The following is a 15,551-nucleotide window of genomic DNA, read 5'->3' on the forward strand; positions in this document are numbered from 1 at the left end:
TACCTAGGCATAGTTATTTGCCTTTGAAGAACTGGAAATGTCAGGGACTGAATTTGTTACCCTGCCATCAAACTATAGTCTTTCCCAAACAGGAAGTACTGATGAGCCGCTACTATAATGGCTAACAGTGATTCCAAGATCATTCAATACTTAGAACTCATTCCCAGACAAGCAACATTCTTAGAAGTAAGATCTAACCATCAGAATACCTCCAAGTCTTGCCCCAGGGCAGAACACACAAAACTAGCATGTGGTTTAACTTGTTTTATTTCATTTTGCAAACAAACTTGTCTTCAGTCCAGCTGGACTTGTGAGGGAGCAGAAATTGAAACCCAATAAAAAAGCAGCAGTAAGTCAGGAGCACAAGGGTTACAGGGGACTAAAGCACTCCAGGTGGTGTGCTAACCCCAGCTACAGAAGGAATGGTTGATTGTTAAGACAAAGGAATTTTATGACAGCTGCCCACAGTCAGAGACAGTGATCTTCTTGCTTGTCTTGCCGTTCCTGGATCCAAAACGCTCCATTGCCTCCACAATATTCATTCCATCTTTCACCTGCCCAAAGACCACGTGTTTCCCATCCAACCTAAGGGGGAAAAAAACAAGATAAAACCATCGTTGAATCTTTTATGAATCTTGCCACTCTCCATGAAGCCATTTCAAAGCACATCTTCCTTATAGCTACCATGTGGTCAACATTTAGTAGGCCAGATGCAGAAAATATCCAGATAATACAAAGTGATGATCACGCCTCTTTGAATAATTTTAGGCAAAACGTGCCCTTCACTGCTCACTAAGGATACTCCACTGACTAGATAGCAGGCCATTCGAGTAGAGGAGTTGGTAAATGTACTCACCAGTCAGTCTTGGCAGTGCAGATAAAGAACTGAGACCCATTTGTATTGGGTCCAGCATTTGCCATAGACAAGATGCCGGGGCCTGTGTGCTTGAGGAGGAAGTTCTCATCAGGAAATTTCTCACCGTAAATGGATTTGCCACCTGTTCCGTTATGACGGGTAAAATCACCACCCTGTTGAAAGGCAGAGCAATGTTTAGCTGAAGTACAGTATTATGTTTTAATGTTCACCACCTTGGGAGTCTCTGCATTGGGTGGAAAGGTGGCATAGAAATGTTTTAAATAAAAAGATGAAACTACTGTGGAATCTTAGGGAAGAAGAGCCATTATATCAGGATACTGGCCACATCTCTTTTAATGTCCAGTCACAATACAAAATGTGCTAATGCTTTAGATGTAAGCTTTAAGCAGATCACAACACCTTGTAGAACGTACATAAAACTGCTACATACCTGGCACATGAAACCCGGAATGATTCTGTGGAAGCAGGACCCCTTGTAACCAAATCCTTTCTCTCCAGTGCTCAAGGCACGGAAGTTCTCTGAAATAAGATACAAGCATTTGAGTGTACATTTTTATGTGTGCTTAAATATTTGAAAATATCATTTAACCAAACACAACTAGACAAGCAAGCTTTTGGCACAACAGTATCTAGGACAACATAAGCAGTGATTAAGGTATCAAGTTTACAAACCTGCTGTCTTTGGAACTTTGTCTGCAAACAGCTGTGAGGAAGGAGAAAAGGAGATGTTAGTGAACTTTGCATTTGGCCTGGATGCACATATACACTTGCACATTATGGCCTGAATGAAATATAGCAATTGAACAGTCACTTCTCCCAGTAACTAGACTTGGGTTGTGGAGGAATTTAAATGCTGCCACCAGCATTCAATAATGTAATTCCAAACAATGAGTAAACTCACTCATGTCCCAAGATCAACTCAGAACATGGGCAAGCACTAATCCAAGTGCTGACTTCCTACAAGCAAATTTATTCAGCTGAAAAAGCTCGAATAATTATAATGTTCAAGGCACGTGTCAATCAATGGATCAAGCTACAGAATTCTGGCAGAGCATGTTTGTGGATCAGTGAACAGCCCTAGAGGGAGCTCTAAAGAAAACAGAATACTTGAGAGTGAGGCACACTCCTGCTAAAAAATGGCTCGGTGGCTTATCACCTATTAGGAGGAAACCGAGAAGATCATCTAAATTGGGAATGAAGCCATTTATTCTCTGTATTTCAATTGTTATCTCACCAAGTTTATTGCTTATGTTTAGTATAGCTGACCATGCCTTTGTCACAAGAAGACTTAACCATCTTCCCTGATTTCTGGGTTTCAAGATATGCAGCAGTCGCTGCAGACTTCACACTGCTTGCTGTGGACATTTCACCAAGCATACTGCAAAGGCAGTTAACATTGCACATCAGCTACACATTAACTTGACAACTAGCATGTTCCTCAGTTCCAATATCAAATTTCCCTAGATCCCGTATCTGGAAATCAGGAAAGCCTTGCAACCGAATTTCTTACACAAACCAGCTGCGGCACAACAGCTTAGGAATACCCTGAAATTCTGCACACTGTGGGATCTAGCTTTTATTATGAAAGCAGAAAGCATCAGGCAGTAACGGTAAAATGTTCCGTTTCAGAAGGCCCCTGGCTTAGGGTCAGCAAAGAACCAAGAATCACTGTTCAGACAAGGCGCATAAGAAGATTGCAGCTGCACCCGTGACTGTCCTATCTCCCACTGCGCACGTACCCAAACATTTGCAGCACAGTTTAAAAAAGGGAACAGGAATGGAAGCAAAGAAAGCTACACAGCTCTACACCTGGGAGCGGTTTAGGCTTGGTGGCAACAATCTCGTAAAAGCTAAGCAGCTTCGGTGAACCGCTGGAGAGCCCCCAACCCACCCCGCTCGTCTGGGCGAGAAATCTTGAGTTCGACAAAACACCAAGATGCATTTAAGAAGTTAAGGGTGGGGAGGGGAGAAGAATCTCTGGGTGCCTCGGGCATGCCGCCTCCACCCGCAGCCCGGCCGTCTGCCGCCATTCCTTCCCGTTCTGCTCGGTAACGGAGCTGCTTCTAGCCGTGGGGAGGTGGACGCCCCCCCCCCATTCGCCTTATTGCAGTACGGAAGGGAGGGGCACAGGCAGCCTGGGTAAAAGAGGGGGGGTAAAGAAAAGGTGGAAAGGTTTTTACGCCGGATGCAGTACAACGGCCTACAAGGGATAACGCCTCATTTTCGGGGGGGGGGGGGAAGGGTTGTTCAGGCTGATAGCCAAGTCGGCCTGCAGCAAATCTGGGCTCCAAGGGCACCTTAGAGACCAACACCTCCCAGAGTCAAAGCTCGCTTCTTCAGTGCAACGCCAAACAGAACTCTGTCCTTCTAACCCTATTGACTCAAGAAAGGAAATTTAAGTGGAGTGAAACTCCGTTCAAGATTGCGGATCCCCTACAGCAGGATTGGAGTCCAAGGGCACCTTAGAAACCCATCCCATCCTCAAGAGTTTTCGACAGTCAAGAGCTTCAGATTTGAAGAAGGAAGACAATGGTGTGTGTGGGGGGGGGAGAGAATGGCCATGCATACAAAGGGGTGGCGGCAAGGCAGACAGCCCGTCCAAGCTCCCTCAGGGCATGCTGCGGAGGCCACGTGGAGGCGCCGCCCGCCGTCCCGACCACGCTCCCCCTTTTCTTTTCCTCCCGCCCGCCAGCCAGGGTCGCGCGCAGCTCTCCCCCCCCCCCACCCCACAGCAAGGCGGCCTCCCCTCCCCCGCCCTCCCTCCCTCCATTCAACGCTTCCGCCCTTCTCCTCAAAGCTCCTCGCCGCTCGCTCTCGCCAGCTTCCCAAAATGGCCCCGCCGCCCTCGCTCCCTCCCGTCCGCCCTACCAGGAAATGGCGCTCGCCGCCTCAGCCAGGCTTCTTCCTCGCCTCCCACCCTCCTTCCCTCGCCGCCCGCCGTTGTTTATACCACAAAAGTGACGCGTCCCAGAGGCTCGCCGTCGGCACACATGTCGAAGAACACGACGGGGTTAGCCATGGCGGAAATTTGTCCAGCGAGGCGTGGGAGGGAATACGAAATAAAAGTAATAATAATAAAAGCAGTGGTGGCCTTAGCACCAGCAGCAACGACTCGGCGAAAGCGAGCTCGGCACCCCAAAAAGAAAAGCGGGCGGCCGCGGGCTTTATATAGCCGGAGCGCTATCCGTTTTCCCCCACCCCCTCCTCGACCTTCCCTCACGCGACCTTTCGCCAATCAAGGCTTGAAGGGTTTGCAGAGTGAAGCGCCCCGTTCACCAATCAGCGCAGGAGTTGGTGGGCAAGGGCGGTACTTCAACCTCCCGCGCCTTTCAGTGAGGGTGGGGTCTCGGTGAGAGGCGGGAACCGGGAAAGGTATGTAATTTGGCGCATGCGCTGTAGTGGGGCGGTTGTCCGTTGATGGGGAGGAACGGGGTGGGGGAGGGGAATCGGGCTGAGTTTCTTTACTGGGGGGGGGCGAGAATGGACTCGGGGGTTTTAGGAACTCTCCACTGGACCTTGCGTATCCCTTACACAATCTTATCCTATGTGTGTTTATTGGGAAATAAGCCGCTGACAGCCTAAATAGGAAAATGGCCTAGGGCAAAGGGGAGTCAGGGGTGAAATAAATCTGTATTTGAGATCTGAGCTCCTATAACGGGGTTGAGGAAAGCAAAAGGGAAGAGAATGTAATTAGACCTGGAAAGAAGCAGGGATGTGTCAGGGTGAGAGAGACAGCTTTAACGGGCCATTCAAATTCAGAATTACTTCAGTATAAACCCATTGATTTCTCCAATCAATTGAAATTGCAAAAACAGTTGAATTAAGTGGGTTTAGACTGGAATAACTAAAGATTGTGTTGCTTAATTATGTTTATTTTGTCTCGTTTATCATGGATGCCACTTTTTATATGATGGTAGCTTCTCCCTTCAGCCCATGAGGGTATGATTGGAATCAAGGTGGATCAGTTTTAGAGGTCTGAACCCACAAGCTATTCTGTATTAAAAAATCATAAGTACATGTATTGCACGTTTATGACTGCTACCCTGCTCACAGTAGCAGAATTCCTGGTGCTGTCTCTCTTCTCTCCCCAAAATAGGCACTAGTTCTTCCTGAGGTATTTTTGGCATGAAGTCATAAATTTCTCACACATTTTTGACTCAGATTCACTTGCTCCTCAAGGAGCCCTGTTGGTTTTGGTGAGATTACTGTGGTGAAAGGCACTGAAAGGGGCAGCAGCTTGTTTCATATTAAAGAGTGTGTAACAAACTGGGCCTCTCAATTTCAGGGAGTGTTCAGCTATCTACAGTGTCTCAGCCTGTCTTCAGTCTCAAATCTGACATCATGTCTTCAATGTCAGACATTTGAGGGTGTTCACATGTCCCCTGGCATGTGAAACCTGCAGGTGAAGGTCAGCATGAGAACACATTAATCACATGTTAATGACTATAAACTGGCACTTTTAGTGTCTTGGTTAACATGGCTCCTGAGTTGTAAAGCAGCTAAGGTCTTTTCCACCCATTGCCTTAAAACTGTGTGTTATGTGCCATCAAGTGCATCCAAGGGTATTAAAAGAACTTGCAGATGTAATTTCTGAGGTCTGTCCATTATTTTAGAGAATTCTTGGAGAACAAGCGAGGTGCCAGAAAATTGGAGGCGGGCAAATGTTGTCAAGGAAAAAAGGAGGATCTGGGTAACTACTGACCCATCAGCTTGACGTCTATACCTGGAAAAGTTCTAGAACAAATCATCAAACAGTCAGTTCTTGAGCATTTAGAAAATATGACTGATTACTAAGAGCCAGCATGGGTTTCTCAAGAACAAGTCATGTCAGACTACCTTGCTGGATCAGGGGAATGCTGTAGACAAAGTTTATCTCAATTTCAGTAAGGTTTTTGAGAAGGATCCACATAATATCCTTGTTGACAAGTTGGTAAAATGTGGTTTGGATCCTATTACTTTTAGGTAAATTTGTAATTGGTTGACAGATCATACCCAAAGAGTGCTTGTTAATGGTTCAGGGATCAGTCCTGGGACCTGTTCTGTTCAACATTTTTATAAATGATTTGGATGAAGGAATAGAGGGGATGCTTATTAAATTTGCAGATGATACTAAATTGGGAGGGATAGCAAATATAGTAGAAGACAGAGTCAGAATACAGGATGATCTTGACAGGCTGGAAAACTGGGCTAAAACAAACAAAATGAAAGTTCTGCATTTAGGTAGGAAAAATCAAATGCATAATTATAGGATGGGGGAGACTTGTCTTGGCAGTAGTATGTGCAAAAAAAGATCTAGGGGTCTTAGTAGACCATACACTGAACATGAGTCCGGAGTGTGATGTGGTAGCTAAAAAGGCAAATTTTATTTTGGTCTGTATTAACAGAAGCACGGTGTCCAGATCAAGCGAAATGATGGTATCGCTCTACTCTGTTCTGGTTAGACCTTATCTAGAATATTGTGTTCAGTTTTGGGCACCGCAATTTCAGAGGCATATAGACAAGCTAGAACGTGTCCAGAGGAGGGCAACAAAGATGGTGAGGGGTCAAGAGACTAAGTTCTATGAGGAAAGGTTGAAGGAGCTTGGAATGTTTAGCCTGGAGAGGAGATGACTGAGAGGTGATATGATAACCATCTTCAAGTACTTGAAGGGCTGTTATTTATTTATTTAATTATTTGATTTGATTTGATTTATATTCCTCCCTCCCCGCATCAGCAGGCTCAGGGCAGATAGAGGATGGCGCGGAGTTGTTATCCACTGCTGCAGAAGGTCGGACCAGAACCAACAGCCTGTTCTTTTCTCAGCAACGGATTAAAATGAAATTAAAAGAGTTTTCAGATAAACATTAGAAAGAACTTCCTGACAGTTAATAGTGGCCCCTGAGTGTAACAGGCTTCCTCAGGAGGTGGTGGGCTCTACTTCTTTGGAGGTTTTCAACCAGAGACTAGATGGCCACCTGACAGCAATGCTGATTCTGTGGATCTAGGTAGATCACGAGGCAGAAAAGGTTACATCAGTGCTTAGTTCTTGTGGCCCAGGGTAATGCCAATCGCCATCTTGGGGTCAGGCAGCAATTTTCCCCAGGCCAGTTTAGCTAGGGATCCTGACAGTGTTTTGCCATCTTCTGGCCATGGAGCAGGGGTCACTGGGTGTGAGACTGGGGGTGAGTGGGAAGTTGTGGATTTCCTGCCTGGAGTTCCCTGTGCAAGGAGTTGGACTAGATGACCCTGGAGGTCTCTTCCAACCCTATGATTCCATGGTTCTAAGTTGCTTTGACTTATGACGACCCTATGAATTAATGACCTCCAAAACATCCTATCATGAACAGCTTTGCAAACTAGGCAGTTGCAATTTTCATACCTGTCCTGTCTTTAGGAGCAGGTTCCTGGGCTGGGGAACCTATGGGGAGAGAGAAAGCTGCAGGACAGCTACCTCCCCCCCCCTCCCCGCACTTGTATGACTGAAGATCTGCTAGTGCCTTTAACTCAGGATGGTAGGACAATCCCACAAAGACTAAAATGATGGAGAAGGGTATATTCTGAACTGATTGTTTAGAGAGAAATCTTCCCAGTATACAGGGCACTGCCAACTACTCAAAAGAACTGCATTAGTCCAGCAACAGTTTATGACATGTGCTAGGACGTCCCTAAACTGGAGGAGCAGCTTGGAAGGGGAGAAAACCATCTGTAAGAAAAAAGTAACAACTACAGATTGGTTGTGCTATAAATGTATTGTTTGTGAAAGTCTTCTGAATTGTCATGGTCACTTATGTTCTGACATCAAGATGTACTTTCAGGCTATAACATTCAGGAATTCTGTCTTTTGCAAAGTGAGGCAGTTTTAGGCAGCAATCCTAAATACACTTACTAGGGATTAAGTCCAATTGATCTCAGTGGAATTTATTTCGCAGTATACATACTTGGCACTGCATGTAAGTGTTGCATCCTGGAGCAAATGTTCATACCTCCTTAAAGAAACTCACAGCATGTTTTCAGAATCAAGGCTGAAGGCAACAGAAGTGTAAGTGAACCTTCAGTCTATATCACATTATACACAAAGATTCTCTTGTTCTGGAGACTGGGTTGTACCTCTATTTTACTTCTGTAACAGGATGCAATAGTTCTAGCAGCAGTGAAAGTGGACTAGGCAGGGGCAGATGGGGAGGACAAAATGGACCCTGTCCCTGCCCTGGTTTGCCCCTGCCCCTCCTAATGGAGGGGAGAGAGGAAAAGCAGACAGCTGCTTGTGGGCTGCTTGAGTTTGTTCACAGCCACAGCTCCCTTAGGCAACTGGCTCACTTATTGCAGTGGCTGCTTATGGGTGGCTTGGGAAGCCTGCTAGCTATTTGCCTGTGTGGCTTAGCCATTAGCAGCTGTTCTTCCTCGTCATACAAAGTGAGGGGTGCCCCTATGGCCTTGGTGTGGGAGGCAGCTTCCATCTCAGGCAATCAACCCCTTGGGACTTTTCCCAGTGGCCTTGATGACCAATCTGTCTTCAGGACAAAGGATACAGATGAGAAAAAAATTGTGGAGTTCCATGCACCCCCACCCCCCATCACTGACCAAAGTACCAGCAAAGTGTTACAGGTGCTCAGGCAAAAGATGCTATCTGCTTTCATTAATGTTTGTAGAGCTCTGCACAATTTATTTAGGATAAGAACCAAACCTGATTAATTGGATTCCAGCGAAGTTTTCATTATGTAATTCTGGGGACATCTGAGGCTGGCCCTGGGCACCTTGGTAACCTAGACAAAATATCAAGATGGAACCATCCTGGAACTCTGGAATCTCATAGCCACTAGTTTGTGGGACCTCAACAAGATCTCCATCCACTCAGATATTCCCACAGACATCCAAGTGAGCCTCTCTGTACTGGGAGAGAGGCCCCCTGGCTTACACTCCTTCTCTAGTGAGCTCCTGTCCCTCAATCATCAGGTTGTTGTTCATTTGTACTTGTCTCATATCCAGGCTTCAGTCAGTTCTCTCTTCTTGCCTGATCTTCTTGTGTCTCTACCATTAAGCTGTTCCTTGGTGCTCCTGGGCAGCAACCACCAGGATGCACTGGGAACAGAAAACAGCCCAAAGTTCCTTGCCTCTGGAAGAAATTGGAGCAATGGCAGCTCCTTACACATCGTTATGTTTGCAGTTATGCCTAGGACCAGTAGAATGGCTAGGCCTATAAGTAACACAACACATCCATCTGAAGTCACTAATGAAGGACTACAGACTGCATTTTGTCTTGTTCTTCCCAATGACTTTATTGCTGTTTGAGTTGCTGGTCCAGCAGTATGAACATCTTGGGGTTGTGATCTCCCCTCCCCTATGTCTTGCTGATCAAAGGATTTTTCTAGCACATGCTGCAATTATATATAGGTGACTTGGTGCTTTGCAGGGAAGAAGGTGATGGCTGCTTTGGCCAAGGTGATAGCGAGAGCTCAAATCCCGCTTCTGTAATGTTGAGTAAAAGAGTGATAATTAGTCATGCCAGATTTTCAGTTCTGGAGGAAGAATTTGTACTGCTGAATAGATGCAGCCTTTTCCACAATTGCAACACGGTGGTCAGAGAAGCTGTATCTTCCCTAATATCAAATTCACTCATGCCATTTGAAGCACTTTTGAGCCCTTCCCTTGCTGTTGGTGTGCACATGTAAAAAACAGAAAACTGGTTTTAAATGTGTTCTTATTAAGTTTCTAAATCAATTGATGGCCAAGCACGAAGGTTGGATTTTAATCACAATGTAGTGTGTGTGTGATTTTGACCTGCAGTTCCCTAGCGTGCAACTTTTCAAGATTCAAGAGCACTGTTCTGCTTTGTATCTCATCATAACCCGAGAAACCAGCTTGATTTTTTTTCATTGTAACATTATTTTGGTTGACCAGTGTTTAACAGCTATATTCAATCTAAATTATTACTAGAGCACCCAGCCACAAAAAACTCAGTGTTTGACTAACCATATTGCCACTTTGTCTGAATTACTATTGTTTGTTCAGCAGGTTGGTTGGAATTTATTAAAAAATGGCTAATACCATTTTTACAATGACAAATTCAGCTAACAAGTAGCTTCAGATAATACAGTTTTGTTAAAATGGGTTTCTGGCAGAGGTTTATTCATGCCAGTATAACAAGTTCTTAAGGTTGGTTCCTTGCATTAATCAAATTCTTTGTGAGGAATGTATTTATCTATAAGCTTCTAATAGCAAGTCCAACATTTTTGTTTAATATCAAGTTCAGGTAAGTATAAATGAAGTGATCTACCTCTCACTTTGACTTTGCGTTTTGCCAGAATAACTCACAGACTTAAATAGGCCCTTAAAATTACCTCCGTTTTCTCTTCTCTTTTATGTAAATAGATGACCGTGGTAATCAACCTAACTTATATGCGGCTTAGAAATTTACTAGTGACCATGTACTTGTTCACATTTACCCTGCCTGAGAAAGGGTAATTTTGTGCGTATGGCCCCAAGCTTTCATATATGTATACTTTTGTTGAAACGTGTAGATGTAAGTGCGTATCAGCAGTATGATGTGCATCTGGGAGCTAGTCAACCAATGCACTATGCACCATCTTGTTATATGCAAAAGCCTTTAGATTGTGTACTTAACATGTACTCTCCACTGCACTTTTCTGTAAGAAATTTAGGAACTATGTAAGGGTTTCTTTTAAAACTATCCCATTTCATTAGAATACCAATTCATCAATATCTCGTATGTATTGTGATTTGTGAATAGTATTAAGTTCTTTGATAGACAGCTCCTGAACTTTAGTGCATTGTACAGAAAGCATATGAATTACGAAGAGTTACCAGAGAACAATCCACAGACTGTCAATTATGTGGCAACAGGATGTGAGGATACCATTTACTCCCCACACTCCACCTTCCCAATTCTGTTTTGGTCCCATCACCCACATCTTCCTGTCTGCAGATAATTTGTTTTGTCCCCAGTACTGTTAACAATAGCTGTGTAATGTTTGGAGTGAGAAGAGGGCCCACAACTCCTGATCTTCTGAGTTAGATATAATCTTTCTCTACTCCTTCATCTCATTAACACTTTCTAGTTTATACCCGCTCCCTAGTAGAAGACTGTGAGTATAGTGGTTAGTGTTGGATTTAGACTCAATAAGACCAAGCTTACTGAGCTACATACCCAGCTACAACTGCTACCCAGCACTGTTTGGCCTTTGAGGGAAGACTCATTGGGGGCCAGCCTGGCAGGCAACTACTGAGTGACTCAATAATAGAGATGGGCATGAACCACAAAAAAACTGAACCACGAGGAACCAGGAACCATGAACTGGGGCAAGTTTACGAACCAGTTTGTGATTCGTGGGGTTTAAATGCCCCTTTCCGGCCGCTTAGCAGCAACAGGGAAAGAAGCATTTGACAGTGTAAGGGGCCCTTTCCTGCCTTGCAAGTGGCAGGGCCCTTTAAACTATCAGCTGGCAGGCGGCAAGGGGGGATCGCCCCCTGCTGCCTGCCAGCTGATAGTTTAAAGGGCCCTGCCGCTTGCAAGAGGCAGGAAAAGTTTATATGGCTATTTCCCTGGGGAAATGGCCATTTAAACTGCCCCTTTAATATGACCCAAACGAACCACTAGACCAGTTCCTGGAAGTTCCCGGAAACGACCTTCCACGAACCACTGGTTCGCAAACCACGAACCAGCTTGATTCGTGCGTTTTTTTGGGTCGTAATTCGATTCCTGCCCATCTCTATTCAGTACCACACAACTTGCATGATTTACCCAGCTACTTGCTCTTGTTCAACAGCAGTTCTCCCCCATAAAAGCCAATGAGTGTAGGGGTTAGCATTTTAGACAAGGCTCTGGGAGACTCAGGTTTCAGTCGCCATTCTGCCATGGTGTTCACTGGGTGACTTTGGGCCAGTCACTCACAGCCTAATCTACCTTACAGAGTGGTTGTGAGGATGCAGTGAAAGAGAAGAGAATGATATACGCTACTTTGAGTCCCCACTGGGGGAAAAGGTGGGGTATAAATGAGGGGAATAAATAATTAATATAGTTGGAGATCCTGGGGGGCAGATAAAAAGGTGGGTGGGAAGGAGAGAAGGAAGCAGGGAAAGGTGAGCATATGGGGGTTTTCAGGGAAAGGAAAGAGGAAATAGTAGAGAAGGGGAAAATTAGATGCCCCCCACAAGTTCTTGCAGGTCTCCTGCTTATAGCATGTAATCCCTGAAACACACTGTAGCATCCTCCACAGCATTACAGAAAGCACAGAAGCATTGTCCCACATCATATAGGGCTTCCATCCTTCCTAAGATGTATGACAAAGAGACCACAGCAAAATATCATGACCTAGGAGAAGAGGAGTGAGTTGGTCAAAGGTAACAAATAACCAGTTGTTCAAAATGCTAGTATCCCATCCCTCAGTAGTCTCTTTGCTGTAAACTCTTCTCAGCCTCCCCATTTCTCTGCCCTTCTTATGTGGCTCTCTTGCTACATCCACTCTCTTGTCAATTGCTGATTAGTGGAGCTTACTTACAGACAGGTCCGGCGCGTCCATAGAGACAGGTCCGGCAGCCACCTCGAGTGCTGAGGTGCCATAGGGGGTGCCGGGGCGGGGGCATGCACTGCAGAGCTGGCGGCAGCAGCACTGGAGGGCTGGGAAGCCACCTGTGCGCCGCCCCGGACGCCTGCTGCGCCTGGCCCACAGCTGCTGCAGCCTCCAAGCCCTCCTATTCAGCCGCCCCAGGCTGCTGCTGCCACCAGCACACACTCCCGGCCGGGCACAGCAGCTGCAGGCCAGGCGCAGCAGGTGGCCAGGGCGGCGTGCGGAGCAACTGAGCTGGACGGCTGGGAGGACGCACACACGCTGTCCCAGCTGCCTGCCGCGTAACGTCATCATGCAGTCCAGGTGTACGCACATGTGTGCGTGGGGGCAGCAACAGTGCTGAAGCTGCCCCCAGCCTCAGGCGCCACAAAACCTGGCACCAGGCCTGCTTACAGAGTGTTAGTGTTGAAGAAGCTTCTCTCAAGATTGAGGAACTGGCTAACAGGGGCAGAGAACCAACTTCCCATCACCTTCCATGGTGATTTTCTGAAATATCTGTTCTGCTGTTCTCCTGATGTCTCTCCTGTCCCCATCATTAACCCCACTCCTAAATATTGAGGGTTTAGTTTAGTAAGATGTGAGTATCTCCTGAACTCCACAGGAATTAACAGAAATATAAACAAGTAAAATTGGAGTCCTGCTGCAGGTTGGGCTAAAAATGTGCCCCAGGTCCAGGAAAGTTAAGTTTGGCAATTATGTTAAAAAATAAGTTTTCCATCTCTTTCTATTGTTACTTGTGGTCCAATTTCATGCATGTTTACTTGGGAGTCAGCTCCACTACACACATAACTGCATAGGCTATCAGCCTATATCTTAAAGCTCTGTTAACAAGTTTCTTTGAGGTGTTTGGAATTGCTGATGACCTTAGCAACTAACAGTGCAGTCCTATGAAGAGTTGCTTCAGTCTAAGCCCATTGACTTAGGTGAGCTTAGACTGGAGTAACTCTGCATAGAATTCCACTGTCAGTCAGCTTTAATACCATGTTGCTACTGAGGAGTTAAATATAATTCCTACAGTGGTTAGTCCCCTTCTAGCAGTCATCCCACCAACATGCAAGTAGCATTGCAGACACAGACTCATTTTGCATACAGTACGTGATGGAAATTTACAGTTCTACCGGGTCATGAATATTCTGCTGAGATTTTACTCCAGAATTTAGGCAAGTCCCCACAGCAATATAAAATATAGACCTTCTGTATTATCAACAGTTTAAGACTGAAATTTTATGTATGCTGATTTAGAATGAACCCCCATTGAAAATTATGGATCTGATACATGGAATCAAGTTATAGGTATAGGGATTTTAATTCTGCATAGTGTATCCTTGTTGTAGTAGTTGAGAATATGTTTAGGGTGAAGCTTGCATTGCATCTGAGCTCAATACCTCTGACGTAATATGGTTGCGGGGGGGCATTTCTTAGCTAGAAAATCAGCCTGCTTTGAGTTGTCTTTTTGTCAGCTTCTCTGAGTCAGAACCTGTATTTGGTGAATGTACAATGGATGTCGGTACCTGCCCACTCTGCATGATGTTTAATTTAGCACTGGAAGGGAAGAAACTTGCCATTCATTAGTTCATCTGTTCCTATCCTTCCTCCAAGGAGCTCAGGACAGCATTCGTGGGGGTTGCCCTATTTTTATTTCTCTGTGAAGAATCACAAACACCAGCAGTTCTGACTGAAATAAAATGTATTGTGAATATCAACAAATTACCATGTGAATCAAAAAGAGCAGGGGTGTATGATGCCATATACTGAACCAGATTATCAAGGTCAGCATTCTTCGATCTGATTCCTAGTCACTCTCTAGGGTCTTGGGTGAAAGTTTTTTGCATCCTCTAGATGTAAAGCAGGTACTCTGTCATTGAGCCACAACCGCTACTTTGTTGATAAGCAATCCATAATTCAGACTGAAACTTTCCCATCCAGACCAAGAATGGTTTTGTTTTATTTATAACAGCATATCACTGTAAAAAAGAGTTTTGTTGTGTTTACGGGACCACATGCAAATTCTATACCACTTACTGATAGTAAGTCACAAATATATATCCACCTGATAAAAGGCAATGCAATGTTTAAGTTGGCAGCCCCATGTACTTCTGTGGCCCATGTTTTCCTCAAAGCATGGTGCATTACCTCAGCTTGATTTTCTCCAATGGCCTCAGCATACATTATGGAAGTACTTGAACAGGAAAAGTCAAGCTTGGAGGTTGCATTGCCTTCTGTCATTGGGATGTATAGCCAGTGGTATGGGAATTGTCCTGTGGCCAGGTAAGCACACCAATATTATTCTTACAGTGGTATGCCATTATATATTTATTTAGAATTTTTTAATGCTGCCTGTACAGACCTGCTTAAGATGGCTCACAACTAGGACAGTCTTCTCTAGGAATTGTTGAAAACTCTGTGGTTCTACCAAAGAGTTCCATGCAATTCCTAGAGGTGTGACAGAAATGACATCACACCATTGCTGACAGTCATTCCCCCATTTCCCTGTCCTACCCAGTCTTCCACTGGTTGCCAGGATGGGCCTGGAAACCCTAGGGAAGGCATTCTAAGGCAAGGTGCCACCACTGAAAAAGCCCCGTCTCTGGTTGCCAATCCGCCTTACTTCAACAAACAAACAATTCCGGGAATATGTATATAACTATCAATTTTTATATTTTTATATGGTGCAAAAGTGCAAAGTGCAAAATATGGTGCATAAATATATACAATAGTAATAAATATACAATAAATACAATAAAATTCTGATCTCTCTGTCTCAACACGCAATAAATATAATAAATATAATAAAGATACAAAATGCCAATGGTTATGAAATATATTTTCCAAGGAAGCAATGTCCATAGGCTAATTAAGTTGAAAATGTAGCAGCATGCAGATTTCCTCAAATAGAGCTCCAATGCAGATGTGCGGGAGGCATAAGGTGGGGAGTTCCAGTCCAAACTGCAAATAAGTCCACAAGTGCCGACGGGATTATGCGTGCATATTTATACAATTCCCGTTTCGTATAACATTCTTCTTCATGGGCACAATAACTATGGACTGTGAACAAGAGTAAAACATAGTCAATTGCTAACTCGCCAAACATAGAGAACTCTGTATACAC

At 44.8% G+C, this 15,551-nt stretch overlaps 1 protein-coding gene across 1 annotated transcript; it reads right to left on the bottom strand.

Moving 5' to 3' along the window:
* Positions 1–249: 249 nt before the first annotated feature.
* Positions 250–4,030, bottom strand: PPIA (peptidylprolyl isomerase A). The gene is made up of 5 exons (XM_054997953.1): positions 3,828–4,030; positions 1,550–1,580; positions 1,308–1,396; positions 857–1,029; positions 250–585 (listed from the first exon to the last, which is right to left on the bottom strand). Exons 1-5 carry the CDS (start codon positions 3,894–3,896, stop codon positions 450–452), a joined length of 498 nt encoding a protein of 165 aa, XP_054853928.1. The 5' UTR covers positions 3,897–4,030; the 3' UTR covers positions 250–449.
* Positions 4,031–15,551: the final 11,521 nt, after the last annotated feature.

The sequence above is a fragment of the Eublepharis macularius genome, chromosome 14 (assembly GCF_028583425.1).
Source record: "Eublepharis macularius isolate TG4126 chromosome 14, MPM_Emac_v1.0, whole genome shotgun sequence".
Lineage (NCBI taxonomy): Eukaryota > Metazoa > Chordata > Lepidosauria > Squamata > Eublepharidae > Eublepharis > Eublepharis macularius.